General features: G+C 57.4%; 1 protein-coding gene across 14 annotated transcripts in view; it reads left to right on the plus strand.

The window, feature by feature from the left end:
* Positions 1 to 13845, plus strand: part of NRF1 (nuclear respiratory factor 1) — a 71305-nt gene extending 57460 nt beyond the window's left edge. For 10 of the 14 annotated variants that reach the window (XM_075141669.1, XM_075141591.1, XM_075141599.1 and 7 more), the window contains one exon: positions 11785 to 13845. In XM_075141669.1, the coding sequence (XP_074997770.1) occupies positions 11785 to 11948 (164 nt within the window). In that variant the 3' untranslated portion in view covers positions 11949 to 13845. Of the gene's footprint in view, positions 1 to 374; positions 695 to 1748; positions 2984 to 5299; positions 5392 to 11784 lie in introns of those variants that run through there. The other 4 variants (XR_012672322.1, XR_012672316.1, XM_075141639.1 and 1 more) reach the window with 4 other exon arrangements.
* Positions 13846 to 26538: the final 12693 nt, after the last annotated feature.

Below are 26538 nucleotides of genomic sequence, written 5' to 3' on the forward strand. Positions count from 1 at the left end.
TTCCTTTTTTTTTTTTTCCCCCTGCCTCCTTTCACACTTTCAAGGGGAAGATACCAGACGTCGATATATGTTTACATCCAGGCATCCTGTAATGGCTGTCTCAGCCGCTGCTCTGTGCCTGGACGCTGTTCAGGCTGCGGGGTAGAGATGCGCGTGCCTCTGGGGTATGCTAATATCTGACGACCCAATCCTGTTAGCCTTACGCAAGCCGAGCTCTCTCATAATTGTTACTTAAGTAAAGAATTAGTGAGGAGCAGGGCAGAGCTGGGCTCAGAGCCTGTATTTTAATAACACTCGAGCAGCGGTACTGTGGTGATGGATGGGGTTGTGGGGATGTCGTGATTTTTGGATTTGTAAAATTTGGCTTTTTAAAGGTCATGGACATGATACAGAGTTAAAGCAGCAATGCAAAGGAGAGAAAACCCCACAAATACACTTTCAGCACCCACCAGCTTTAAGAAACTATAGGCAGAACGTCGTAGCAGAAACCTAAGTAAAGCAGCAGGCTGTCCTGTGCGTCACACAGCACAGGAGGGCAGACACAAGAGCTTGTGTGTGTGTGACCACGGACGCTTCTGCCGGCTGAAGTCCATCAGCTTTTGGACTGGACACACCTGACTTCTCATATGCAACTGCATTCCCCTTTCACGCTATTTATGATTTGCAAGGATGCCCAGAGTATTGTTCCTGCAGAAACTCTGCCAAATAATTGTCTACTTCATTAGAATATAAGATATTTCGGTGCTTAAAAAAAATATAATTCAATTTAAGTTACTTTATTCTAAAACAGGCTTTTGTTATTCAAGTAATATAACATTTTATCAATTTTAAATGGTACCCTGCCTTCATTCTCGCAGTAACCTTTAATAAAACCATATAGGAAATACAGGACCCTAAAGGCTGTTTTTAAAGGTAGGATAAGAATCAGTCTTGATACACAGTTCTTCCTCTGGAAGAACCCCTGTGGATGTTTATAGCATAGCAGGCAAGTCAGTGAAGTGTTTATGGCAAAAATGTAATAGGGATCCCTATTAGATGATTGTCCAGAAACTTTAAGGCGCTATATTGCCCGCCTGTCCAATCATCGGCTTAATATCTGATTTCTCATAAGAGGAGGAGACTCTAATTTATTCTTAGGTGTTTCCTGTCTCTACTTTCTGAGAAGCTTTGCACTGATAACGCCTGTCTGCTCCATCTGTTTTATTAACAGAAAACAGATCGTGAGGAAAGCGAATCCCAACGTGAGCAGACGTTAGGCGTTGCTGTACTTTCTCTATTTTTAACTATGTTTCCTATATACATGATTGACCGTGATAGACTGCTAATCTTATCAGGTGTGCCCTTCACTGCACAGCAAAGCCAGCCGATCAAGGAAGCTTAGAAGGGTTATTCGCTAAGCTTTCGTCTGTGGAGTCCGGTAAAAAAGCTTTCTTTCACAGGTAGACACACACACTCCTCGCGTGTTTGTCACCTCTCCTATACTCCAGATTGGCTTGGTTTTAGGGTGACTTACCCTGGGGACCCATCACTAGTGTGTGAGGTCTAGGTAAGAAGGCAGCTTGAACAGACACAGCTTTATTCTTCCTCAGCCGATGTCCAGGTCCTGTTACCAAGCTCTAAATTCACCCTCAACACCGCATGAAGGGGAGAGGGAGGGACAGGTAGCCTTAGGTAAGACACAGGGGCTGAAGGCATGAAGCTAATCCACCGTCAGGATACCAGACTGCTGCTTTGCCTTCTTTCCCCAGCACTCCTTCCATGGGAGTTTTCAGCGACATCAAAATGAGGATGAAACGGAAGACCCACGATTTCAGATTAATCATTTCCAATGTTAAAAATAATTGCAAGTTTTTCCTTATGTTACTATCCTCGCTGCAGATGGTTGCAGATGGAAGACTTCTGGTATGTCAGGAAAGGGCTGCAAAGACAGAGGTGCATGGCAGTTGTGAAGTGTCATCGGTGAAGGAGACGTTTGTTACCGCTACTTGAAGACTGTGGGTCCTTGCTGTGCCAGGGACAAGTCTGGGTATCAGGTTGGCTCACTGGGGTCTTCCTCTTTCCATGGAAATGCTGGGGCTCCAGAGGAGATAATTCCGTGAGCATAGCTGAGTCCCCGTCTGTATGTCACTTGATAGGTTGGGCTGTCCCCTCCAGCAACACTCCTGTGTATCAGGAATCCCAGCCCCAGTGGTTTTGTCTCAAAGTACTGCAACTTAAAAAGAACTCCAAAATAACCAACCCAAAACAAACCCCAAAAACTCAAAACCCCCAAAAGCTTTGGAATCATCTTCAGGGATCTTGTTAGTCATTTGACAAGGGAGAGCGGTGTCCTCTAGGTCATCTCTCTGGGATGAAGACTGGGTTTGTGTATTCTCTTGGATTGTATATCGAACAAAGCGGGAGGTGCAGACACACCTGCCCTGCCGTGGTCTGCTGAAAGGAGCCACAAGTAACCGAGTGCTCCCTTTGTGAGGATGGATTGCCTTCCTCTGCCGTAGAGGCAAAGGTAAAAGACCAAGAAATAAGGGAGATTAAGCCAAAGGTGTTTCAGATCTTGGCTAAGCTGTGACCCTTCCATCCTTGCAGAGAGGAAGAAAATAGAAATGCATTAAAGATGCTAGTGCGATGAGGTGTCCTCTCGCAGCTAGAGAAGGAAGGTTTGTCTCCGACCGAGGCTTGGGGATAAATAAAAAAACAAACATCCAAACTTGGCTTTTAAAACAACGCAAAATACCAAGCATCGAGCAGTCTTTGCTGAAGCTAAATGAGTGGGAGGAAGACTGAGCCATATAAGCATGGCGTTGCATCCTGGCCCGTGCCTTTCGGATGGTGTAGGGCTGGAGGTCCCAGATCAACCAGGCTTTATGGGTCACTGAGACAGCAGCTCCTGTTGCTCTGAACGAGCAGAGAAGGAAAGGTCATTGAAACAGAACAAGAGGAGCCAAGGCTAAGGAAAGAACAAGTCACTGACAATATTAAGCAGGTAGGTGACACCCAGGGACAATCTGAGAGACTGAGATGTGATCATGAAGATGGGGACGATGCAGGGAAGGAAACAGTGGCTCTAGGGCTGTCCTTCCTACATCCCATGCAGTTGTTGATGGAAATGTTGCATCTTGTTTTGTGTCCTGTGCTTATCTTCTGTTCTAAGGAAAAGTCAAGGCTATGATGTAACCTACTAGATTGCACACTCGGTTTAGTGCTCCATCTGCAAGCTGCCATCACTCAACTTTGCTATCAAAACTTCAGGTGCCTTGTTACATTTCTCTTTGTTGTGGTTTTGACCGGAGCGGCTCTTGAAAAGACAGATGATGGATGATCTTGAGGTATGCTTGTGGTCAGCAAGCAGAATAAGGACTGCAGCTTTTTTCAAATTATCATTTGGTGGAACAATTTTTGTGTTTTGAAATGAATGGCAGAGAGGATGTATGTTTTGAAGTGAATGGCAGAGGGAAGAGCTGTGACTGTTGTGTGCCTAGAAAGTTCTCAGAGCTTAAATCACTGCATGGGTAATTTGTCAGTAAACCCTTTCTGATGGTGAAAATCCTTCCAATTATCACCTTGTCCTAAGGGACATCTAATTTGAGTTAGTCATTGATGCTCTAGCAGTAGTGGGGGGGGGGGGGAGAGAGAGAGGAGCACGCTTTCAGAAGACAGTTCGTCTTATCTTAAAGTAGGTGCCTGTGTTAAGAGATGTCTTCTGCTTCCTTTGTCACCACTGAGTGTGGTAGGATTCCTGAAATGCTTGATTTCCGCAGCTGACTTTGGGTGAAATCCCATCCATGGTGTCACGTCAACACCTCGTATCTTAAGGGACTCGTCTAGTTTGCGGATGTTTCTTCTCTACGGTCAGAGGATTTTTCAGAGTAACGTGACTTTGAGAGCACTCATTTTAGCTGGTGTGATTTGAACTTGTTAGAGATGTGTTTTGTTTTTCTGAAAATACATGCTCATGCCCATTGCCTGTCCTTCCCCCCTCTTGAAGGCCTCTAGAGTCAGTCCCCCAAAAGGGAGGTGGTCAAGATGATAATTTCTGGAAATCTTGGCAAGCCAGGTTCCCATGCAAAGCAATGTGGATTTAATAAAAATCTGTTGTGGGAGCTTTTAATGTGCGTGCTGAACAGTGCTCTTTTGTTTTAGCGGTAACACACCAGGTAGTCTCCAGCACTTCAGTTACCTGTTTTGGTGAGGATAGGAACCGTCTTTGCTCCAGGATTCAGTTGAAGGACACAGTTGCTCTGCAGTTATTTAAGTACTGGTGGTTGTGCTACCTTTATTGTAGGCAACGATACCTGCCTTGTTGCCAGAACACATATGTGACTGCAAACAGCTGGACAGAGCTGCTCGATATCCTGTTTGTATGACTGTCCTTTTTAAAACCGGTAGCAGTGAAGCGTAACAGTGTCTTCTGTTTTGCCACGTTGCTAAAAGAAATTGTACATGGCTGGGAGAATGAGGTGTATCCCATGGTTGACTACGAACCAAGTTTACTGTCAAGAAGTACCTCTAGTGCCAGCTGATTTGTCCAGTATGTCCTAGTGCTGTCTCGGATTTGCTTATTGGTGACTCTACCATCAGTGGACCAAAGTTGCTTTACGTAAAATGGAGCCTGCAAAATCTTGTTCACATACCAGGCTGAAAGGAATTCAAGTGATCGCTTACACCAACCCCTTGCCTGAGCCAGCATCAGTCTTGATCAGGCTCTAAAAGACCTCCAGTGATGGAGACTTTGCTCCAGAGCTTCACTTACCTTATGTTTAGCGGCTGTCTGTTCCCCCCCTCGCCCCCTCTAATATCTAGTGCAACTTTCTGTGCTGCACTTCAAGCTCATATCTTATTCTGTCCCACTGTGCAAAAGATGATCAGGTTATTCCCTTCTTATCTGCATCAGTCTTGAGGTATTTACAGGTTATCCTATATATATAGATAAAAGCATCTCAGTGCCCTTTCATTGTGCTGCCTACCGAGGGCAAATGTTTCGTTGTTCAGAGGTCCTCTAGTGATGCATTTCCCTGCTTGATTTTTGTGCATTAAAATCTGCACGCTTTGAATTGTCTATAAGAATTCTTCCATTGTGTCTTCAAAAGTCGCCTTTGGCTCTGAACAAAATGTAGCAATGAGATGGTATCTGCTGACCTGTGTGCTAGGGCCCTGTGGTGCATTCCTGAGCACAGGAATTTCGGTTGGATTGCTCAGCCCCGTGCCTCTGGAGGAGGGGAAAAAGACGTTGCAGGAATATCTATCGTGAAATAATATGGCGGGATTGCGCTAAGCCAAGTTTCTGCTAGTTTCCCCTCAGTGCTAGCTGAGAAGACTGAAGCAAGCAAAGTCTTCTGAACGAGTTGGAGGTCAACGGCCAAGAAAGTCCAATGGAAATTTCATTCTTTTAAGCCTTCTCCATTGTTGGTGTGAGCACTAGCAGGGGTCTGAGGGACTTGTAAGGCCGCTCACAGTGGTCTCCTGACTCTGCAGTGCTTGCAGACATTCAAAGCAAATGATAAACCGGACAACTTTCAGCACTTAACCCCTTTGGTGTCCAAGAGAACAGAGCAAGATGTATCAACTTGGGCATCCATTGCATCGGATATGCTTTCTCTCGGTGCTGAGTGTGCTTCTGGTGCCAGTGGATCCCCAAGAGCAGCATCAGCTGCGGCTGACTGCGACTCATGGCTTCTGATGATTTGAAATGGGCTTTGGATTCCTTTTGGGAGGGGACATGCAGCTCTCAGTCGGGGTCCCGGTTTTTCATAAGATTATGTTGCCTAGCTGAAAACCAGATGGTGTCCTGTGCTCTGTCGGGCTCCAAGGTGATCGCTGAAGTCATTGTGCTTTTTCTATTTTGCCCCATAAAAGAAATGCCAAGCGCAATACTTCTGTGCTACTTCGCGACTCCAGACCTGTGCCCCTTACTCCTCCATGCTCCGCGCTCAGAGCAGTGTTTCTTGTGGCTTCACAGCTTTTACAACCATAAACTCACCTCTGTTAACAGCACCCCTCTCAATTTCTTCCTTCACCTTTCAACACACCTGAGGGCGTGCTGAAAAGGTTTGCACCATTTCCCCTTCCCCCTCTCGGTGGGGTTAGGCTGGCTCGGTACCGCAGAGCAGGGCTCAGCATTGCTTGAGACTCCTGGCTCCCTGATGCAGGAGCCAAACGGTAATGCTTCTCCATTTGCCGTTTGCTTGCTCATAACCCTCCCTTCCAGTGGCTGTTCCCACAGGAGTTTGCTTTGGCAGGAGATCAGCTCTCTGTTGTAGTTGATACTACCAAAGAAGAGGATTTTGCACTTTTTGAAAGAAGAGGAGACCGTTTCCTTTCTTGAGTTGATGTTCAAGATGGTGACAGTGGTTGCTGCTGTCTGGTCAAGAATGGGGCTGGTTCCTGTCTCCTGACCCTCCAGGACTTTGCTCTTGTGTTCCTGTTCGAGCTTCACACAGAAAACGTTACGTGAGGTCCTTTCCATGGTGTAGAGGGCCATGCCAAGACATTCACCGGAGGAGCCCATCTCAGCTGGGAAGAGGACATCTCTCACTCAGCAGGTGACTGGCAGCTGAGAGGTCCCTCAAGATTACACACTGTTCAGTTTGTCCCAGCCATTCTGCGTGTCTTTGGGCATTTAACGTGAGGATTAAGCTTTCAGAAGTGTTACATTGCATGTCCATATTGTCCAAACAGGCTGTTAAGACAACTCCTGTCTTGGTATTAGTGAAGACCTTTCTACTCCAGGATACATTTCAAGGCTTGCAGAACCTGACTGTCCAGCTGCAAACTCACACTGCTGCCGTAATGGGAGCATACCAAACATTCACAGGACATACGGCAGCAAGGCTCTTCGTACCATCTGCTGCCAGATCACAACTTGATGCTTACAGTCCAGCTTCAGACAGAGCTTTGTCCAAGGTTGCCTTGGGTTGCTACGGTTTCCTCACTGAAGGTACCTCCACAGTGGTAGGATCTGCCTTGCCATTCCAACCCACCTTCCATCCACATCTGGTATGATTGCTTTACACCTGGAATGAGATATCCACTGAATAAGCTTTATTCAGTCTCTTGGCTTTTGGGTGTGGAGCCACAGGGAATGTTGGCAAATGAGTCCTCAGCACTTGTCTCCAGGTGTGGTCAAACAACACAGTGATGGGCTGTATCAACAGCCGGGGTAGTGTAGACCTCACCTCATCTATGGTCAAGAAGTAACCAGTTCGTGGAATTGGGGCACTGAAGAGTGGATCTGCTTGGCTCGTTAGCTATCTGTACTTTGGGCACCTTAGCAGATGGCCTGAGCCACTTTTCCAGACACTGAACAGGAGATAAGGATGCGCCTTGGGGAATCAACCTAAGATACCGGGAAAAAACCAGCACGTCTTGTATCCCTGAGTAGGACGGTATTCCAGATCCTGAAGGACTGGGAACGTGCCCAACAGCTGGAGACTGGTAGTATCTCTTCCTCGTGCTGCACTTGCTTTGATCTCAAGGGTGAAGAGGTGTTAAAGCAAGGCAGAAACTGGCACCGATGACCCCGGTCCCCTGAGCATCGACTGTCCTGGATGTCCAGGGCGCTGCCGAACCTCGACACCAATTCCCAGGGCACTGAATCATCCCACCCATCCAACCTTCTCCCCCAAAGCCCTTTGTGGTGGTTTAATGCAGTCACCTGCAATTTAGGATCAAAATGGTTGTTCTTATCCTGCTGCTGATCTGCCCTCCGTGCCAGTAAGATGTCTCTATCCGCCATCGCATGACTTTTCACCTCTGAATCCTGTGGCTCTCCGGTCGCAGGTAGAGCCTAACCCTTCTTCTTCTGTAAGCTGTAACCTCTTCTCTGCTGAAACAGCAGGAGTTTCATTATCTCCTACGGCCCGTCACAGTCCCCCAGCTAAAATGCAGCCGCTAATATCGTCTGACCCGGCATTAGAGTACAGCCGCAGCCGTCTCAGAGTCGATCAACTCTAATCCTTTGATTCATGGTGGCCATCTCAACCCCTAAGGCCTGCCACGGCGCTCCTTCTCCCCTGGCCACCCCTCGTGGCCCGATCCATTCCCCTCCATGGCTGGCAGGCAATGCTGCCCATGCCATAGCCTCCTTCCTAGCAAAGCCAGCTGATCCTCCACCAAAAAAAGTCTTTCCCTGGCATGCCGCAGGTAAGTGAGAGGCAGGACCTTGGTGCTGGCTCTGTCCCAGCTCTCTGCGTAGATATTGTCCTTGCGCCCGGCCGGCTGGAGCTGGCTCCTCGTCCTGCCGAGGACCGGAGGTGCTCTCAGGTGGGTGAGGTTGGTGGCCAGGAACGGGTGATCTGCAGGGGGACGGAGGTGCCTGGGCTTCGTGTCTCACCCACCACTCCTTCCAGAGGAGCTTTTTGGGCAGCTTCACGAAGGGAAAGCAAACGCACAGCTCGGCTGCATCTTCCTGCTTGCTGGGAGCCCGCGGCCATGGTCTACACCGCTCGGCGCCTGATTCATCACCTCTGCTGTCGTCCCTCCCCAGGCAGGAGCCGGTCTGAGCTGCGCGCGGGATCCGACGGGATCCCTCTTCCCCGACTCAGCCTGCGTGCCCCGTTCCTCGCAGAGCACCCCGGCACGGCTCCACTTCCTTTGCAAATATGTATTTTTCAAAGACTCGAGAAGTTTTTTGGGGTTTTTTTGTCTAATGGATTTTCTGTTTTTAATACAATTGAAAGGGTCTGAAATCCATGCTTTAGATTAACATATGCCAGCTAGATTAGGGCTAATCAGGGTGCAGGTCTGAGCAGATGCAGCGCAGGGCCAATCCTGGACCTGATTACAGTATCTCAGTAGTTTAATCGTCTCTCTCCCAAGGGCGATCATCTCTGCTTTAATGCATAGCAGACCTTCCAGCCCTCTCCTCCTTTGGTTTGGTACCACCCCTGGCAGGAAGGCCGCTACGTCAAATGCTGAGGCGATTTAGTTTAATCCCATGCAGAAAGGGATCTGCGTGTCGCCGTCTTTCACGGAGACTTCCCTGCTCTTCCGTGTGCTCCAAGATGTGGCCAAACCTTGGGTGATGCAAACTCATCCTTTCCTAAGAAGACCCCGGTTGGGTTTTCACATCTCGTCATCTTTTGGTAGCGCCCGTCTTTGGCAGCAGCCCTACCCTGGCCACGGCAGGTTTGAACAGCAGGGAGGGAGCAGGCTTTTAACTTTGCCTGCTCTCTGATCCAGGAGGGTAGTGGGGACTCTGGTCTTTGGGTTGGCCAAGGGTAGTAGACTGTCATTTGAGAGCTCCAGCAGTCTCCTTTGGGTTAGCAACCCAAGTAACCCAAAGGGCTTAGTTGGGTTGTTGGTCTGGAGCAGGGATTTTAGGTGCATCCCAGGCCGATCTCCAGGTCTGTGCCAGCACCTGCTTGAACTGGGATGTGCTACGTTTCCTTGAAGGGTCTGGTAGGAGATTTTCTTCAAGAGGGCTGAGCATGAGCTCTCTTTTCAGTGTTTTGTTGCCTAAAACTATCGTTTATTAGAAAGCACCCTGGGAGCTTTGTACCTTCTGACTCCGTTCCTAGCGGTTGGCGTTGAACCATCGCACCAGGAAAGCGATCCCTCGGTTGGGCCGTGAACCAGACGAACGTGGACATAACCCTCCTGGCGTGGGGCAGCCCTTTGGCTGGGGAATCGCGAAACTTTCCTACCCGCAGAGCGCTTTGAGATCCCAAAAGGAGGGATGTCGAAGGACTGCAAAGCACGCTGCGCTCCGCCGGGGTCACCCACCTGGTCAGCACGATTAACTCGTAAGCTTTCCTGTCTGTACAGTAAGTTATCTGAGGACACCAAGCCGCGGTCTGCCGCCTCGGGTTATTAAACAAGTGCCCTTGGCAGGACAGAGGTCTGCGCTCTGCCACAGAAACCTGAATCAAAAGGGATTGTACTGCTTTTTTTGGGAGAGCCTGGGGCAGGAACCTGCTGTCTTAAACTGTTTGAATGCTGGTTTAGGGGTTGGCCATCCTGTGCTGCTGGCTGGAAGGATTTGTTGACCTCTAAAAGCTTTTTTTTTCCCCAACAGAGGTGCAGATGGTTTCAGAAATGTCACGTACAGGGTAGCGTTTACAGGCTCGCTTGTCCAAATCATGCTTTGCCAAGCCAAAGGCAGCGGCGGGTACAGGCAGATAATATCGGAATAGAAAGATGAAGTTTATCTCGCCAGCCTGCAGGATTTGCTGTTCTCCCGCCCCTGCCCAGCTGTATCGAGCAGTACCTGTGCTCTTCGCTATTTTTTCCACCTCTTTTCATCATTCACATCACAATATCCTCAGGGGCCTCGTTCGTTGTTTTGTTGTTACCCTGGCTGGTGTTACCTAGCTCACCGGGGCTCACCGTGTTTGGCAGAGCGGTGCTTTCCTCCGTGGCCAAAAACAATCCCGAAACTTTGCCAGCTCCAGCTCGGGGACATCTGATCCCTTTCTGTAGCTGAGCCACCCTTAGGAAAAAGATGTTTCCTACTTTGCTGGACCCATCCATAAGTGGGGAAGGGCTGAGAAACTTGGTTTGCTTTCCTTTACCTCTGTTATATGTTATGTATATATACGAGTGTCTATAGCCAATGCCTGGAGCCAGTGTGGCTTGGCCAAGGCTCACTGCTCTCACGCTGCCCTTTGCCCATCTCGGTGTGACGGCAGAAGGACCCGGCCGGGATGGAGAGTGAGCTGGAGAAAGTGAATCGTGCCTGGGAGAGGCCTGGCTGTACCGGGGCTCGCGGGCAGGACGGGTGTGTTTGAGTGGCGTGTGGAGTTACAGGCGATGGAAGTCTGGCGGGGGGAGAAGCTGAGTTTGTCCCTTCCTCAGCCCCAGGATTCCTAATTTTGGGCAAATCAAGGGTGATTTTACAGGCTGGATCGATGGGCCAAGGCCAATGTATGAGGTTCAACAGGGCCAAGTGCCGGGTCCTGCACTTGGGCCACAACAACCCCAGGCAACGCCACAGGCTTGGGGAAGAGTGGCTGGAAAGTGCCCAGAGGAAAAGGACCTGGGGGTGCTGGTCGACAGCGGCTGAACATGAGCCGGCAGTGTGCCCAGGTGGCCAAGAAGGCCAACGGCATCCTGGCCTGTATCAGAAATAGTGTGGCCAGCAGGAGCAGGGAGGTGATCGTGCCCCTGTACTGGGCACTGGTGAGGCTGCACCTCGAATCCTGTGTTCAGTTTTGGACCCCTCACCACAAGAAGGACATGGAGGTGCTGGAGCGTGTCCAGAGGAGGGCAACGAAGCTGGTGAAGGGCCTGGAGCACAAGTCTGATGGGGAGCGGCTGAGGGACCTGGGGGTGTTTAGCCTGGAGAAGAGGAGGCTGAGGGGAGACCTCATCGCGCTCTACAACTACCTGACAGGAGGTTGTAGCGAGGTGGGGGTTGGTCTCTTCTCCCAAGTAACAAGTGACAGGACGAGAGGAAATGGCCTCAAGTTGTGCCAAGGGAGGTTTAGATTGGACGTGAGGAGAAATTTCTTTACTGAAAGAGTGGTCAGGCCTTGGAACAGGCTGCCCAGGGAAGTGGTGGAGTCACCATCCCTGGAAGTATTTAAAAGACGTGTAGATGAGGCGCTTAGGGACATGGTGTAGTGGGCATGGGGGGGTTGGGTTGACGGTTGGACGCGATGATCTTAGAGGTCTTTTCCAACCTGTATGATTCTGTGATTCTATGATCTCTGGAGCAGGAGGAATGCAGTCCCCAAACTGCTGGGGACCGCACCATGGCACGTGGCCACGCCAGCCTCGTCCCTCGTGCTGGTCTTGCTCCGTTCCTTCCCTCCCAACCCCGCTCCTATTGTTTTTTTGTCTCCGCAGGTCTCGTCCAGATCCCCGTCAGCATGTACCAGACCGTGGTGACCAGCCTGGCCCAAGGCAACGGCCCCGTTCAGGTGGCGATGGCACCCGTTACCACGAGGATAGCGGACAGTGCCGTCACCATGGATGGGCAGGCAGTGGAAGTGGTGACCTTGGAACAGTGACGATGCCCAGAGCACGATCGTGGTGATTTTCCTCGTCTCTTATGCGAATAATTTTTTTACGCCTCTCCAGAGATGCAATCAGGTGGCATTGAGTCTCCCAGCTTTGGAAGCAAAGGTTTTGTTAACTTTTTTTTTTTTTTTTTTAAAAGGAAAAAAAAAAAAGAAAAAAAAAATACTAGCAGAGGATGTGTGTTAAGTGCATTTTTATAGCGCCACTCTGCTCTCGTAGGAGTGAGAAGCCAAATTGTGACGGGACTTTCCGAGGAGATTTAAAAGAAAACAAAACAACAAAAAAAAGCAACCCCTTAGCCCCCATTCCCCCCGGCATGGGATTGAGCAGGGCAAGGCCTGGGGGGATCAAGGCACGAGGGGAGCACGGACGCCCTCGGCCAAAACCGCTCCAGCAGCATCGCCGTCGCTCCCGGGCTGCGCTGGCACCTTCCTCCACTGGCAGCTCCTGGGCACGGCCCTCCGCCATCCGCACTTGGCAAATTAGGTTTCAAAGATTTTAACGTGGACTTTTATATTAAAAAAAAAAAAAAAAAAACCACACAAAAAAAAAAAACCACCCCCCAAAAAAAAGAAAAAAAAGGCAAAGAGTTCAGAAAAGGCTCCTCTCCTGGGAAAAAAAATGCACGTGTGACTGCAGGGGGGTGGCAACCTCGTGAAGGGATAACGCTCTTCCAGAAGCCCGCCTGACTGCCGCCCTCCCCGCGCCGGCGAGCGAGGCCACCTCTGCCTTTGACGACCGTAAGCGCCGCTGCGGAGAATCCCGGCCGCGCTCCGCCCGGCTCCCCTTGGTGCACACTGGAGACCTGTTCTTATTTCTCTGCTCTCGAAACGTACCTGCCATTTTAGATCTTTTTTTTTTTTCTTTATTATTATTATTATTGTTATTATTATTATTATTTCCTGTTTTTTTGTGGATCTAGACCGGAGTGGAAATGCCTCTACAGGGGCTCTGGCTGTGTCCCCCCTGCTCGCCCCCCGCCTTCCCAGGGCTTCCCTTGCCAAAGAGCTGCCCCGGGCTTGTCCCGCTCCCCACTGCCACCCCCCAGGATCCCCCGACCCCCCCTGCCCGTCCCCGGAGAGTCCGGTTCCCGCAAGAAAACCTTCGCTTGAAGGTAGCGGGGGGGATGCGAGCACAGACCCTTCCCTTCGGGGGACCCCTCTGCACCCCCCGACCCTCCAAGCCACCCCCCTGGTCCTGCCCTACTGCATCTCCCAGCACAGCTCTGCTGCTGCTGGGGACTTTTAATCTCCATCACCCAAAAACCTCTCCAGGAGGGGGAAAAAAAAGGCCTCGGGGGTGTTTTTTGGGGGCAAATTTTACTTGACTTTCCCGTGGGCCAAACCTTTGCGTCCCAGCGGCAGCGCCCGGCCGAACCCTCCGTCAGCCACAGCCCCACGCGTGCACTTGTGCATGGTATTTAATTTTTAATTTGTTTGGGTTTTGTTTTTTTTTTGTATTATTTCCAAGTGGCCATTAACAAAGTTCTCCACGTCTCGCTCCACCTTCGAGGAATTTTTCAGATTCTTGTATTTACTTGTTTTATATGGAAAAAATATCAAATGTTCTTTGTATACATTTCTTCTGTACTTTAACGAGGGGAGGGAGATCTTTCCATAGAAACAGTCCTGGTTCTCCAATTTGTTGGGTTTGGTTTTTTTTTTTTTAATTTTTTTTTTTTTTAATTGTCGTTGTGAAGATGTCGGTGGCTTTCAAGTCAGTGTTTCTTTGGCGATGAAATGACGTTCTTTTAGTCCGAGAGGTTCCCCCCTGCCCTCCCGCCCCCCCCAAAAAGACAAAAACCAGGCAAGTAGCAGAGCATGGACCCCCCTTGTTTTCCCAGTGTCTATTATTGCCTCATTCAATAAATTGTTACAAATGTGTCTACCCATGTGTCCTGCTCTCCTGTTTTGGGGGTATTTTGGGGCGTTTCGGTGTATTCTGCCATCCCTCCTTGCCTGGCGGGTGTTTCGGGGCTTGGTCCCGCACCCCCCGCCCTCCCCACGCCGGCTCCGCTCTGCCCTGCTGCGACGTTGGGGCCGGAGAGGAGCTGAGCAGGGCTGGGACGATTTTGGGGCTTAATTCTTCCTTTGTGCAATTTATCTCATTCCTTTTTACTCTTCCAGCCACAACCCGGGGGCCGAGTGGAAACCATGGGGGTGTTTGAGCATCCCCCCCGTGCTCCCACCCTGGGGCTGAGCTGGCCTTTGGGTTGAATTCCTCCACTTTCAGCTGCAGCAGCCACCGCCGGGTCCCGGCACACCGGGGTGCGTTATTTGGGGCGCAAACCCAAGGAGGAGCCGGGAAGCGCAGCGATGGGTTTCAGCAGCTTTATTTGAACGCCGACGCGGGACGCTTGCAGCCCTGGCTCCGGCGCGGTGAATCCTGCAGGTTTCTTGTAGCCTGGGGCAAGAAAAAGAGCGGAGGAAGGCTGGAAGGACGGACAGACGGACGGAAGGAAAGGGGGAACGCGGCTGCTTTACCGGAGCACCCGTGGATGCTCACGGGTATCCCCGGCTGAGCTGGGAGCAGATCCCCAGCCAAGCTCCACGTCCCCAGACGTGAAAGATGCTGCGTCTGCCGGGAGGGTGACGCGGGGGTCCGGGGACCCCAGGACATCCCCCGGCCGGGCTGGGGTGCCCCGAAGGAGCCCCGGATCCGGCAGCGTGGCCAGAGGGGGAGGCAGCTCGGCCCAGCAGACGCTGCCGCGAGGCTTTAATCTTTGCTAATCGGTCTTTAATAAGCAGGTCGGGGCCTCCCGCTGGGGCGGCTCGCGCTCGCCCCGGCACACCAGCACCAGCTCCGCTTGGCATTTCCCAGCGCGGAGAGGCTGGTGGGGCCCGATCCTGCTCCCCTTCCCAGCCTGGGCGCTATGGGGGGGTCCCCCGGGCACTGGGGGGGGGTCTCGGAGCGGGGGCTCCTGTGCGTGGCCCAGGTGGGTTTGCTGCCTCTACCCCCCCCATCCCAGCGCTGTTCTGCCTGGAGTGGGTCCCAAATTGCAGGATTTGGCCCCAAATTGCAGGATTTGACCCCAAATTGCAGGATTTGGCCCCAAAAGCGCTGGGGTTGCTCGGGTTGAGCCTGGCTGCTGCAGCCAGGAAGGGCTGGCGGGGGGTGTCTCGGGGGGATCCCCAATAGGGTGTGGGTCCCAGGGGGCACCAGCTCCCCTTTGGGTGACTACTGGGGGTGGAGCCTTTTGGAAGGGGTGGAGCTTCTCGTGTGGGAGTGGCCTAACGGGAGGGGTGGGGCTTGTGAAGGGTGCTCCGCCCCTGCTCCCCCCTCAGGGCCCCATTGCTGAGCTGGTGGCGGGGGGTTAAGCCCAGCGTTGGGGGGATGGATGGACGGATGGACAGCCTGGTAGATGGAACAATGGCTGGTTGGATGGACGGACGGATGGACGGACGGATGGACGGACAGACGGATGGATGGATGGATGGACGGATGGACGGACGGACGGATGGACAGACGGATGGATGGATGGACAGACGGACGGATGGACAGACAGACTGACTGGTAGATGGATCAACGGCTGGTTGTACAGATGGATGGACAGATGGATGGATGGAAGGACAGACTGACTGGTAGATGGCTCAATGGCTGGTTGGACAGACGGACGGACGGATGGATGGACAGATAGATGGACAGACTGGTAGATGGATGGATGGATGGCCGGCCAGATGGCTGGACAGACGGATGGACTGGTAGATGGAGCAATGGCTGGCTGCCTGGACAGACAGACGGATGGATGGGCGGGTGGACGGCTGTACAGGTAGATGGATGGTGCAATGGCTGGACAGACAGACAGAGGGATGGCTGGCTGGATGAATGTTTGCTAGCTGGACGACCAGACAGACACACGGACAGCCTGTGCCCCCCAGCCCCCCACCTGCCCCAGGAGGGCGATGGGGACCCCCGTCCGTCCCTCCCCGCCCCCCCGGCGCAGGGAGGATGATTTGAGCGTGCAGCCTAATCCAGCGTGATCCAATCTCCGCGGGCTTACGCCGAAAGCCCCGTAATCACCCAGCGCTGCCCTACATATCCCCGCCAGCCGCCCCCCAGCCCCGGGGGTGATGGGGGGGTGAAAGGGGGTGTTCACAGCCCCCCACCCCCCAACATGTCAGCCCAGAGCTGCCTCTTCCCATGCTATCCCCTGTCCCCCCCCCCCCGCAAAAGCTGTCACCATCCTTCCTGCAACCTGGGGACAGGCAGGGGACATGTGGCAGCTGCCACCACAAGCTGCTTGACCGGTGCCTCAGTTTCCCCCCCACCTCTTCCCAGAAACTGGGGGCTGGGTTGGGGCTGGATCCAGGGCCAGGGGCCGGGGGCAGGAGCCGGCCACCTAATCCCCCCCCCAAGCTGCCCTGCCCGCACCACGGGGCCGAATCAGCCCTTAACGCCCGGCGTCACGCGGGGACACGTGGCCGCGCTGCTCCAATGACCAGTGTCCAGCAGGTCCCTGTCCCCCTCGCCGTGGAGACACCTTGGGATGCCGGACCCCCTCCTTGGGAGGGGGGGGTCAGGAGGGGGGGGTCACCATTACCGTCCTCCACCCCGTACGCATGTGCACGGACACCCACCGCCTTCCCCCCAAATCAATACTGGACCCCACGAGCACCCTCCCAGCCTGGCAGCAGAGCCCAGCACCGGGTGCCCGGCTGCACCCGTGGGTGCCAGGGGCCTGTGTCCGCGGCGGTTCCCTGGGGCTGTAGTTGGCAAGTCTAGAACCACCGGATCCTGCTACCGCACCAGTGTGAGTTCTACCATTGCCAAAGGCAGCCCCGGGGCCGGGCACCGCCGGCACCACCGGCACCGTCTCAGCAGCCAGGCCCCGGCACGGGGATGGGGCAGGGGGACGCCCGCGGCCGCGGTGCCAGGCCTGGAAAGCTGCAAAAAAATAGGAAAAAAAAAAAAAAATAATTTCACCCGTCCAGCCAGAAAACCCTGCGCGCGGCTCCAGCAGATCCTCCCGTGGGGATGCCTGGCTCAACCCCGGGGAGATGCCACCACCGTGGTCCAGGAGGGGACAAGGAGTGAGGAGGGTCCCATCCCGCTCGTGATGGCCACCACTGGGACACGGCTTGGCTGAGATGCCTCCACGGGCTGGAACACCCCATGACACCCATGGATGGGGTCTGACGGACATCCCTCCATCACCCCAGCAATTTCAGATGGTTTCCACCTTCCCATCCCCAGCCGCATCCCTCGCTCCCAGCATCCCCCCCGCTGAACCCCCCCCCCCCCCCAGCACCGCTGCTCGTCCATCCCCCGCCCCGGCGCTGCTCTCTCCACCTTCTCCCATATTGGCACTACACATAATTGCTCAAAAGCTACAAATAAAAGCAAAAATGTGCTAGTGCCAAAACGGGCCAGGCGACGTCGGCGACGGCCCCGCGGGGCTCGCGGGTCTTTCTCTGCTCTGTTTATGGCCCTATGGTAATTCACTGACCGCGGGGTTGCACAGTGAATTCTACCAGTGCCATACACAGAACAGGAGTAGCGAGCTCGCAACCTCCTTGGGTTTTTTTTCCTTAATTTCCCCCCAAAATCCTCCATAAGCAGGAGCCGCATGCCCCCAGCCCAGTCTCCAGCCTCGAAACGGCAATGGAAAAAAATAGGAATAAATTATTATCGACCGGCAAAAATGCTTCGGAAACCGCCAAGCGAAGGGAGATGCTTGCCCCGATGTCGCTTCTCCGGGGAGGACGGGGAAAATCCGGTCCCCAGCTCGGCGGGTCGAGCACCGGGGAGTTTTGGGGACGCGCCGCAGCGGGAGGGGGTCGTGGGGGTGCTGGGACCCGGCGTTGGAAGCCATTTGCCAGCCGACGCCTTTGCGGGGTTAAGTGGGTGTCTCGGCCCCATGCTGCCGGATGGCTGCAAAACCCTCCCAAAAGGTTGCAAGCCCCCTGGTTGGTTGCAACCCCCCCCTCCCAATTGGTTGCAAACCCCTCAAAAGGTTGCAAACCCCTGGATGGTTGCGCACCCCCCCTGAGAAGTTGCCAACCTCCCAAAAAGTTGCAACCCTCCCGGATGGTTGCAGACCCTCCAAAAGGTTGCAACTCCCCCCGGGATGGCTGCGACCCACCCCCCCGGCCCGCATGGCTGCAAAGCATCCAGCTGCAAACCCCCCAAAATGTTGCAAACCCCCCCAAAAGCTTGCAAACCCTCTTGATGGTTGCAGACCCTCCAAACAGTTGCAAACCCCCTAAATGGTTGCAACCCCCTTGGATGGCTGCAACCCCCCACAAAATATTGCAAAACCTCTGAACGGCTGCAAACCCCCCACAAGGTTGCAAACCCCCTGGATGGCTGCAGACCCTCCAAATGGTTGCAAACCCCCTCAAAAAAATTGCAAACCCCCTGGAGGGCTGCAAATCCTCCAAAAACTTGCAAACCTTCTAGATGGTTGCAGACCCTCCAAAGGGTTGCAAACCCCCTAAGAATGGTTGCAACTCCCCTGGATGGCTGCAAACCCCCTAAAACATTGCAAAGCCTCCCAAAAGGTTGCAGACCCTCCAAATGCTTGCAGACCCCCTAGAAGGTTGCAGACCCCCCTAGAAGGTCGCAGACCCCCCTAGAAGGTCGCAGACCCCCCTAGAAGGTTGCAGACCCACTGGATGGTTGCAGACCCCCCCATAAGGTTGCAACCTCCCCTGTGTGGTTGCAAAGCATCCAGATGGCTGCAAACTCCCCAAAAGGTGGCAGACCCTCCAAAAGCTTGCAACCCCCCGCCCCCAGATGGTTGCAAAGCCCCCCCCGGGTGGCTGCGAACCCCCCGGCTGGCCGCGACGCCGTCCCCGCGGGGCCGTGCTCGGCCGTGCCAAGCGGCCATGGCGGTGGCGGAGGAGGAGGAAGGCACAAAGTCTCCTTTGTGTCAGCGAAGCCGAGGCCCCGACGAGGCGAGCGGCCCCGGGATGAGCTCGGGGTGCCCTGTATCCGGCGGTGGGAGCTGACCCCCCCCTCAAGGACGCAGCCACCGACCCCTCGCACCCCGTCTGGCCTCGAATTTGGGGCCAAAGACGAGCAGCGGCGCTCGCTCGGCTCAGCCATCCCCGTGATTTGGGGAGAGCCGAGCACGGAGGGGTTAACGCCGTCGGGGACAGACGTGTCCCCCCCATCTGCACCCGCCTTTCGGGCTCCATCAGCAAAGCCCTCGCCCCACAGCGAAGCACCCCGAAAGCTTGGAGGAGCCCCGCGGCGCTCAGCCAAGCAGCCCAAAAGGAAGGGAAGCCCCCCAAGGCCGCGGCGCCGTCCTCACCTGGGGGACACCACCCCGGCACCGCGGTGGCTTGGGGACACCGGTCCCCGGGGGGGGCCGCGGGTGAGGCCGAGCCCGCCGCCATCCTTGGCGTGACTTTGATAGCGATGGCTTCGCCTAATCCCCGCCGTCGGCCGGCCCGCGTGGCCCCGGCGCTGCGCCAGGCAGGATCCGGCCTTTCCCCGCTGACCCCCTGCGCCCCAACGCCTGCGGGTGCTGCATCCCACCCGGCTTGGGGACGGGGTGGCAGCTTTGGGGGAGTCCCCCTTGTCCCCGTCCCCCTGCCTCCGCCCAAGGCCACTGCGGCAGCCCAAGGGCCCGGCCGGCCCCGGGGCTGAGCCTGCCCCTCTGCAGAGCCGCCGCACCCCGGCTCATGACGTTGGGAGCTGCCGCATTGCGGATGCTGCCCCCCCCCGGGGCCCCCCCGGCCCCGCTCCCGGCAGCCCCCTCCGAGGGCTCCGGCGGGCTCTGCCGCAAGGCCCGAGACCTTCGGCGTGGGGATGTGGGGGTCCCCTGGTCCCCAAGCAGCGTTTAGGGGCCCAGCGGGGGCAAAAACCCGTTCCCAAGCCCAAAAAGCCACCGGCGTCACCCGGGGATGCTCGTGGCACCGCCAGCACCAAGATGGTGCTCGGTCGCTGCCTCTGCCACGCCAGGGGACGGGGACCGCGGTGGCTCGGGGCCATGGCCACTGCCAATGGCTTCCCCGCCGTGGGGTGCGGTGGGAGCGGGCGCCCGCCTGCGCTCGACACCCCAATTCGCGTGGCCGCTGGTCCCCCCTCCGTGGGCAACGCCAGCGGGCGGCCGGGGAGAGCCCGGGTGGGGACGGGGACGGGATTGGGATGGCAACAGGGATGGGGACAGGGACAAGGAGGGGAAGGAGACAGGGATGGGGACAGAAACGGGGATGGGGACAAGGATGGGGGTGGAGATGGGGATGGGGACGGAGATGGGAATGGGAACGAAGATGGGGACGGGGATGGAGACAGGGACGGAGGCGGGAATGGGGACAGAGACGGGGACAGGGATGGAGACGGGGACAGAGATGGAGACGGGGACAGAGATGGAGACGGGGATGGGCATGAAAATCGGGATGCGGATGGAGATGGGAATGGGGACGGAGACAGGAATGGGGACGGGAACGCGGTCAGGGACAGAGACAGGGACGAGGATGGGGCTTGGGATGAGGACAGGGATGGAGATGGGGACAGGGACAGCGACAGAGCTGCCGTGCGCAGCCGGGAACCCCGTTTTGGGGCTAAACAGGGCAGATTTGTGCTGGAGTGCTGGAGGCACCTGCCATGGCCCCGCCGGCTGCCCCAGCGCCTGGGGGACCCCCCTACCCCACAGCATCCCCCAGCCTGGGGCAGGACCCCACCCTGCCCCCCCGGCTGAGGTTTCAGGTCCCCAAGCAGGGCTGGGGACACGCCTGACCCCCCCCCGGGGTCCATCCACCCTCCGCAGCCCTGGGTGGAGGCGGGGGGTGGACAGGGGGGTACTTACCCCGGGGGTTGGGGTGCATGGACACCCCCCCCAAAGCAGCACCCCTCCCATGTTGGGGGGTGCCCCTCGGCCGGGCTTTCGTTACGGTCACTATTTGGTGACACTGGAGCTGCCATCGGGGCTGCAAAGCGGCGACACATCGCACTGGAGGGGTGGAAAGGGGCACCCCTGAACCCCAAAATACCCCCCCCCTAGGTCGAGGGGTGGCTGCGGCAGTGGGTGATGGGGCTGGACCCCCGTTTCGTTGTCACCCACTTCACCCCGGTGGGATGCGATGGCTGCGACAACCCCCCCCCCCCGACGGCAGAGGTTTGGAGGGACCCCGGGATGGGGGGGGAGACGCTGGGAGGCGGGAGAATTTGGGGGGGCTCAGGCCGAGTTTGGGGGGGAACTCCACGTCGAGGAAAAGCGGGGAGAAGGGGGGATACGCCGCCCCGGGGCCGGATCCTGCATGGAGAGACCGGAGGGAAGGGGGTGGCCAAGGCGGGGGGGGGGTGGTGTCCCTGAGCCCCGGGGGGGCCCCGACCGGACCCGACCCCCCCCACCCCCCGGGGCCGAGGCGGCCGCACTTACCTCTGCTCCGGGCGCTGCCTCGGCTCCGGGCGGCCAAAGCGGGACCCGACGGGGGGGGGTGGGCTCACCCCGGGGCTGGGGGAGGGAGGGACGGACACGGGACCTCCCGCCACCCCCCCACCCACCCCTCGGGGGGGTCCCCGCCGCCGCCCGCCGCCCCGGCGCTCGCCCAAGTGGCGGGGAGCGGCGGCGGCAGCGGCCTTAGCCCGGCCGGGGGGACCCCCCCTGCGGCTCCCAATTGGCCCAGGTGCCCCGGAAGGTGGAGCCGGGCCCGGGGCGGGGGGGGGGAGGCCGGGCTCACCTTGGGCCACCCCCACCCCCCCCCCGTACCCCACCCCCGGGGCCGCCCCGCCGGGGCTACCGGCACGGTAGCTCCCTCCCCCGTTACCCCTTCAACCCACCCCGGGGCGGGGGGGGTGATGGTGCGATCCCCCCCCAGCGCGGGCGGGGCGGAGAGGACCCCCCCCCACCCCTTCCCTTCCCTTAATGGAGTGGGAGGCGGCGCCCGCCCATCACCGCGGCCTCGGGGCGGGCGGGCGGCTCCGTCCCGCCGCGGCGGGGCAGGGACCGGGGAGGGGGCGGAGGGGGAAAGGCTGAGCCCCCAGCCGGCGGTTCCTTCTCCTTGGGGGGTGGATTTTTATAGCCGGGTCCGGCCCTCCCCGGGGCCGCCGTCGGGGCCGCTCACCGGCTGTCGGACACCGGACACCGGCGGCAGCGCGGCCGCGCACCTGAGCCGCCCCGCCGCCGCCGATCCGGTTTCCCGCTCCCTAACCCCCCCGCCCGGGGAGGGGGGGGAGACGGAAAACGATCCCGACCCCCCCCCCTTTCCTCTTCCACTCGATCCACCCCACCCCCCCCACCTCCCCGGACCGCAACCCGAGAGGCGCCCGCAGCTGCCGCCGCCCGCCCCGAGGGGACGGGGATGGGCTCCGGGGATGGGGGGGGGGCACGACCCCGCTGCTGGTTGCAGGTTGGGGGGGGGCACGGCTGGTGTGATGGCTACGGGAGGGGGGCACGGCTCCTCGGTTGTTCCCGGGGTGATGGAGGGGTCCCCCTCGCTTTGCCCTAGCCCTGGAGCCAGGGGGATGGCCCGCACCGGTGCCCCCCCCTAAAATTACATCCCCTCCCCCTAAAATTACATTCCCCCCCACTCCAAAATTACATTTCCTCCCAAAAAATTACCCCCTCCCCCCTCAAATCGCACACAAACACCCCCACAACCACACAGATGCAAACCATATATAAAATATATAGATATATGGAGGGGGAGGGGGGTGTCACTGCAGGCCCCCCCGAAAGTGCGTGTGCAGCACTGGGTTCCAGTGCCGCAAACCAGCCCGACCAGTTTGGGGCCAGGCTGCCCGCTGGGACCGGGATCGGGTTGCCGCAGGCCGCTGGGATGGAGGGTGGGAGAAGCCGGTTGGTGCCTCCCGGATTTTTTGGGGGGGCCAAACCGCCTGGGAAGAGGCGCTTTAGGGCCGTGAAGCACGGGGGGGGGGGGGCTGTCGGTGGGGAGCAGCCCCCCAAGAGATATGGGGGAAGCGGGGAGGGAGGGATGTGGGGAGGAGGAGAGGGCTGGGACGGGGGTGAGGGTGCTGGATCTTGGGGTGACCATCCAGGATGGGGCTGAGCACGGCCCCACGCTGGGGATGGGGATGTGTTCGGGATGCTGGTGTCTGTGGCACCCTGGGGCGGTGCTGTAGAAAGGAGGGACCATGGGTGGTTCCCTGGGATGGGTCCCAAACCCTGGGATGGTCCCTGAGAGGGGACACATTGTGGGTGGTCCCCAAGACCCCACGATGATTGCCAAGCAGAGAGGCATCCTGGATGATCCCCAGTTCCTGGGATGGTCCGCAAGAGCACAGGGTGGTCCCCAAGACCCCAGGATGGTCTCCAAGAGAGGGGAGGCACCCCGGATGGTACTCAAGATCTGGGGTAGTGCCCAAAACCTCAGGATGGTTCCCAAGCAGGGAGGCACCCCAGATGGTCCCCATGCCCAGGGATGGTCCCCAAGAGACTGGGATGGTCCCTAAGCAGGGAGACACCTTGAATGTTTCCCATGCCCAGGGATGGTCCCCAAGCAAGGAGGCAGCCCAGATGGTTCCCAAAACCCAGGATGATCGCCAAGACCCAGGATGATCGTCAAGCAGGGAAGCACCCTGGATGGTCTCCATGCCCACGGATGGTCCCTGAGACCCCAGTATGGCCCCCAAGCAGGGAGGCATCTTGGATGTTCCCCACGCCCAGGGATGGTCCCTGAAACCCCAGGGTGGTCCCCAAGAAAGGAAGCACCTTGGATGGTCCCCATGACCACAGGACTGTTCACAAGCAAGGAGGCACTTGGGATGGTCCCCATACCCAGGGATGGTCCTTGAGACCCCAGGATGGTCCCCAAGAGCTGGAAGGCACCATGGGTGGCCTGCATGGTGCCAACCCAAGCGCAGCATGGGGCCCCTCGGCGCCAGGCTCATCCCTCTCCCCAGCACCATCAATATTTCGGCTCCGCAAAGGTACGGCTGAAATTTCTTCGAGGCCTCAGCTCGCGTAAACCGAGCAGAGCAAATGGCCCTGTTTAAAAATTTACATCATCTTCTTTTGTTCCTCAACCGAATATTTAATGTGGATGGACCTGGAAGAGCCTCTGGAAAGGTGGAGGGGGTCGGGCAAAGCCGCCCCGCCGGCGCTGAAACCCGGCGGTGCTCGGTGTGGGGGCTCGGTCGGGGCTGGGTTTCTTTCCACGTCTCCTCGCTGGGCTCAGATGGGGATGGAACCGATAATGCAATATTGATGCGGAGAGATGAGGGAACGCAACCGAAGTACATTAGCCAGGGAGCCCTCCCCGGCACGTTTTATGGCACCGGTGAGGCTGGCGCTGGCAAAATCCCCCCCCCACCATGAGATCCTGCCTTAAAAATGAGGTTGAAGCTCAGGGATGGGGAGGTGGTCACCGTCGTTCATCCCGATGGGTGTCAGCCCAAGGTGGGATGAGCATCCCACCCCGGTGGGTTGGACCACCCCGGCTCTGTGGGGGATCCTGGTCTAGGGTGGGCAAGGGGTGAAGCTGCTGGGTTTGGCACCGCCGTGCTCAGCTGGGGAGAGGAAAACTGGGGGTGAAGGAGAGAGGTTTGGGTAAAAGAGCTAAAAATTGGGAAGAAGCAAAGCGGGGAGGAAGACCCCCCTGCTGCAAATGGGTCAGAATCACTGGTTATGGGGAAAACAGAGATATTTGTCAGCAAACATGCACCGAGCTGTGAACGTCCTCTGCAGGACCGCTCCTGGTCACCTGAGATGTGGCAGAGGTGCCAGGGTCCTTCCTGGGCAAGACCCATTGGGCAGCGTGGCCGCAGCCCCAGCCCCACCGTGCTTGCGCTCCAGCCGGGCACGCGTGTTTACCAGGCCCTGTTGGACAGACACGTCCAGCGCCGGCCTGAGCCAGCGTTCGGGGCCCGGATGAAGCAAGGAGGGAGCGAGACCCTTCCCCAAACCCAGCTCTGTCCCTCCTGCCCTCCCCGAGGGGTGCAGGCGGTTCGGGGGGGCCCCAGCCCCGCCGCAGGGGCCGGGTGCAGCCGTCTCCCGCCGGAGTATCATGCATTAGTAATGGCCACCGATCCGCCGGCGCTGACGGCATTTCTTCCAGCCGGGAGGAACAATTCGGGCCGTAACCGGAGCCGGCACGGGGCAGGCGGAGCAGGCTCAGGTGTCCCCCGTGGCCCTCGGGGTCACCGCAAGTGGCCCGTCTCGGTGCCCGCTTGGGGCTCGGAGGTGCACGTCCCCCCGGGGCTGGGGGCCTGAGCCAGGCTGCAGTGCTGGCATCCCTTGGGGTCGCATCCGGATGGGTGTGCAGCACCCCTCAGCCGGGGCAGCCCCCAAGGTCCTTTGGGTCCCGAAGGGCGATGGGGAGCGGTTCCCGCGTTGGAAGGTCCTGGCACCCGGCGTGGGGCAAAGCCGGGAGGGGAGGGAACGTCCCGCTCACCCCATGAGCAGCCCCAGGACCAGAGCCCTGAGCGCCTGCCAGTGCTGGCTTGTCCCCCTCTGTCACAGGGGCTGCACGGGCGTGGGGATGGCACCCAGAGCCCCAGAGGGATGGCACCCAGGGCCCTGTGGTGATGACAACTACAGCCTGATTGCACCCAAAGCCCTGTGGGGATAGCACCTAGACTTCCATGGGGATGGCACCCAAAGCCTTATGGTAGTAGCAACCAGAGTCCCATGGGGATGGCACCCAAAGCCCCTTGGGCATGGCACCCAAGGCCCTGTGGGGATGACAACTACAGCCTGATTGCACCCAGAGCCCCTTGGGGATGGCACCCAGACTTCCATGAGGATGGCACCCACAGCCCTATGGTAGTACCAACCAGAGTCCCATGGGGATGGCACCCAAAGCCCCTTGGGCATGGCACCCAGAGCCCCACGGGGATGTCACTCAAAGCCCCATGGAGAAGGTACCCAGAGCCCTGCGAGATGGCACCCAGAGCCCTGGGGGGGCCCAGGCTCAGCACTTTGCCCTTTGATGCCCTTCGGTATCAACACAGATGGGGCAGGACGAAGCCTCTGGGTGCTCCCGGGAGCACCAAGCAGCACCCACCACCAACTATGGGTCCCTGTCCCCCATGTCACCCCAGCACTGACCTCCCAAGCAGCACCCCCCTCCCGGAGCCCCACAGGAGCTCGGACCAGGCCGAGCCGAGCCCCAAACCCCGAGGGAGGACGGTGGGTGGCACTTGGCACCCAGGGGACAGAGCAGCGATGGGGCCACATCCAGGGGACAGGGAGGGAACCCAGCACCAGCGCCAGCTCTAGCCTGTACTGGGCAGGGTGGGAGGCTACTGGTGTGGCACGGGGGCCACCTGCTGGGCAGAGGGGACAGTGCCACCCCCAGCTGGCCCTAAAAGGGGGGACACACAACGAGGGGGGGGGTATAGGGCTGTCGCCCCTTCCCTGCTCCCTCCCCAGGGCAAGGGACAGAGCCCAGAGGGCTGGTGGCCCCAAGAGGTGGCACTGGGATGGGGTCCCCCCCCTCCCCGCACCCAGCATCACCCAAAGGTGCTCAGGGCTGCCAGGCTGGGTGCTGGCAGCAGGTGGCACTGGCATGACACGGATCCGCCACCCTGTCGCCAAGCTGGGTCCTAGGGTGACAAACAGCCCTGGCTGGAGCAAGGGAAGGGTGCGGGGAGGAGGATGATGGAGAGGAAGGTCTTGCTCAACTCCAGCAAATTTGGGACAGCAGCTGCAGCAAGTTAAACCAGGATGAG

Source organism: Calonectris borealis, chromosome 1 (genome assembly GCF_964195595.1).
Source record: "Calonectris borealis chromosome 1, bCalBor7.hap1.2, whole genome shotgun sequence".
NCBI lineage: Eukaryota > Metazoa > Chordata > Aves > Procellariiformes > Procellariidae > Calonectris > Calonectris borealis.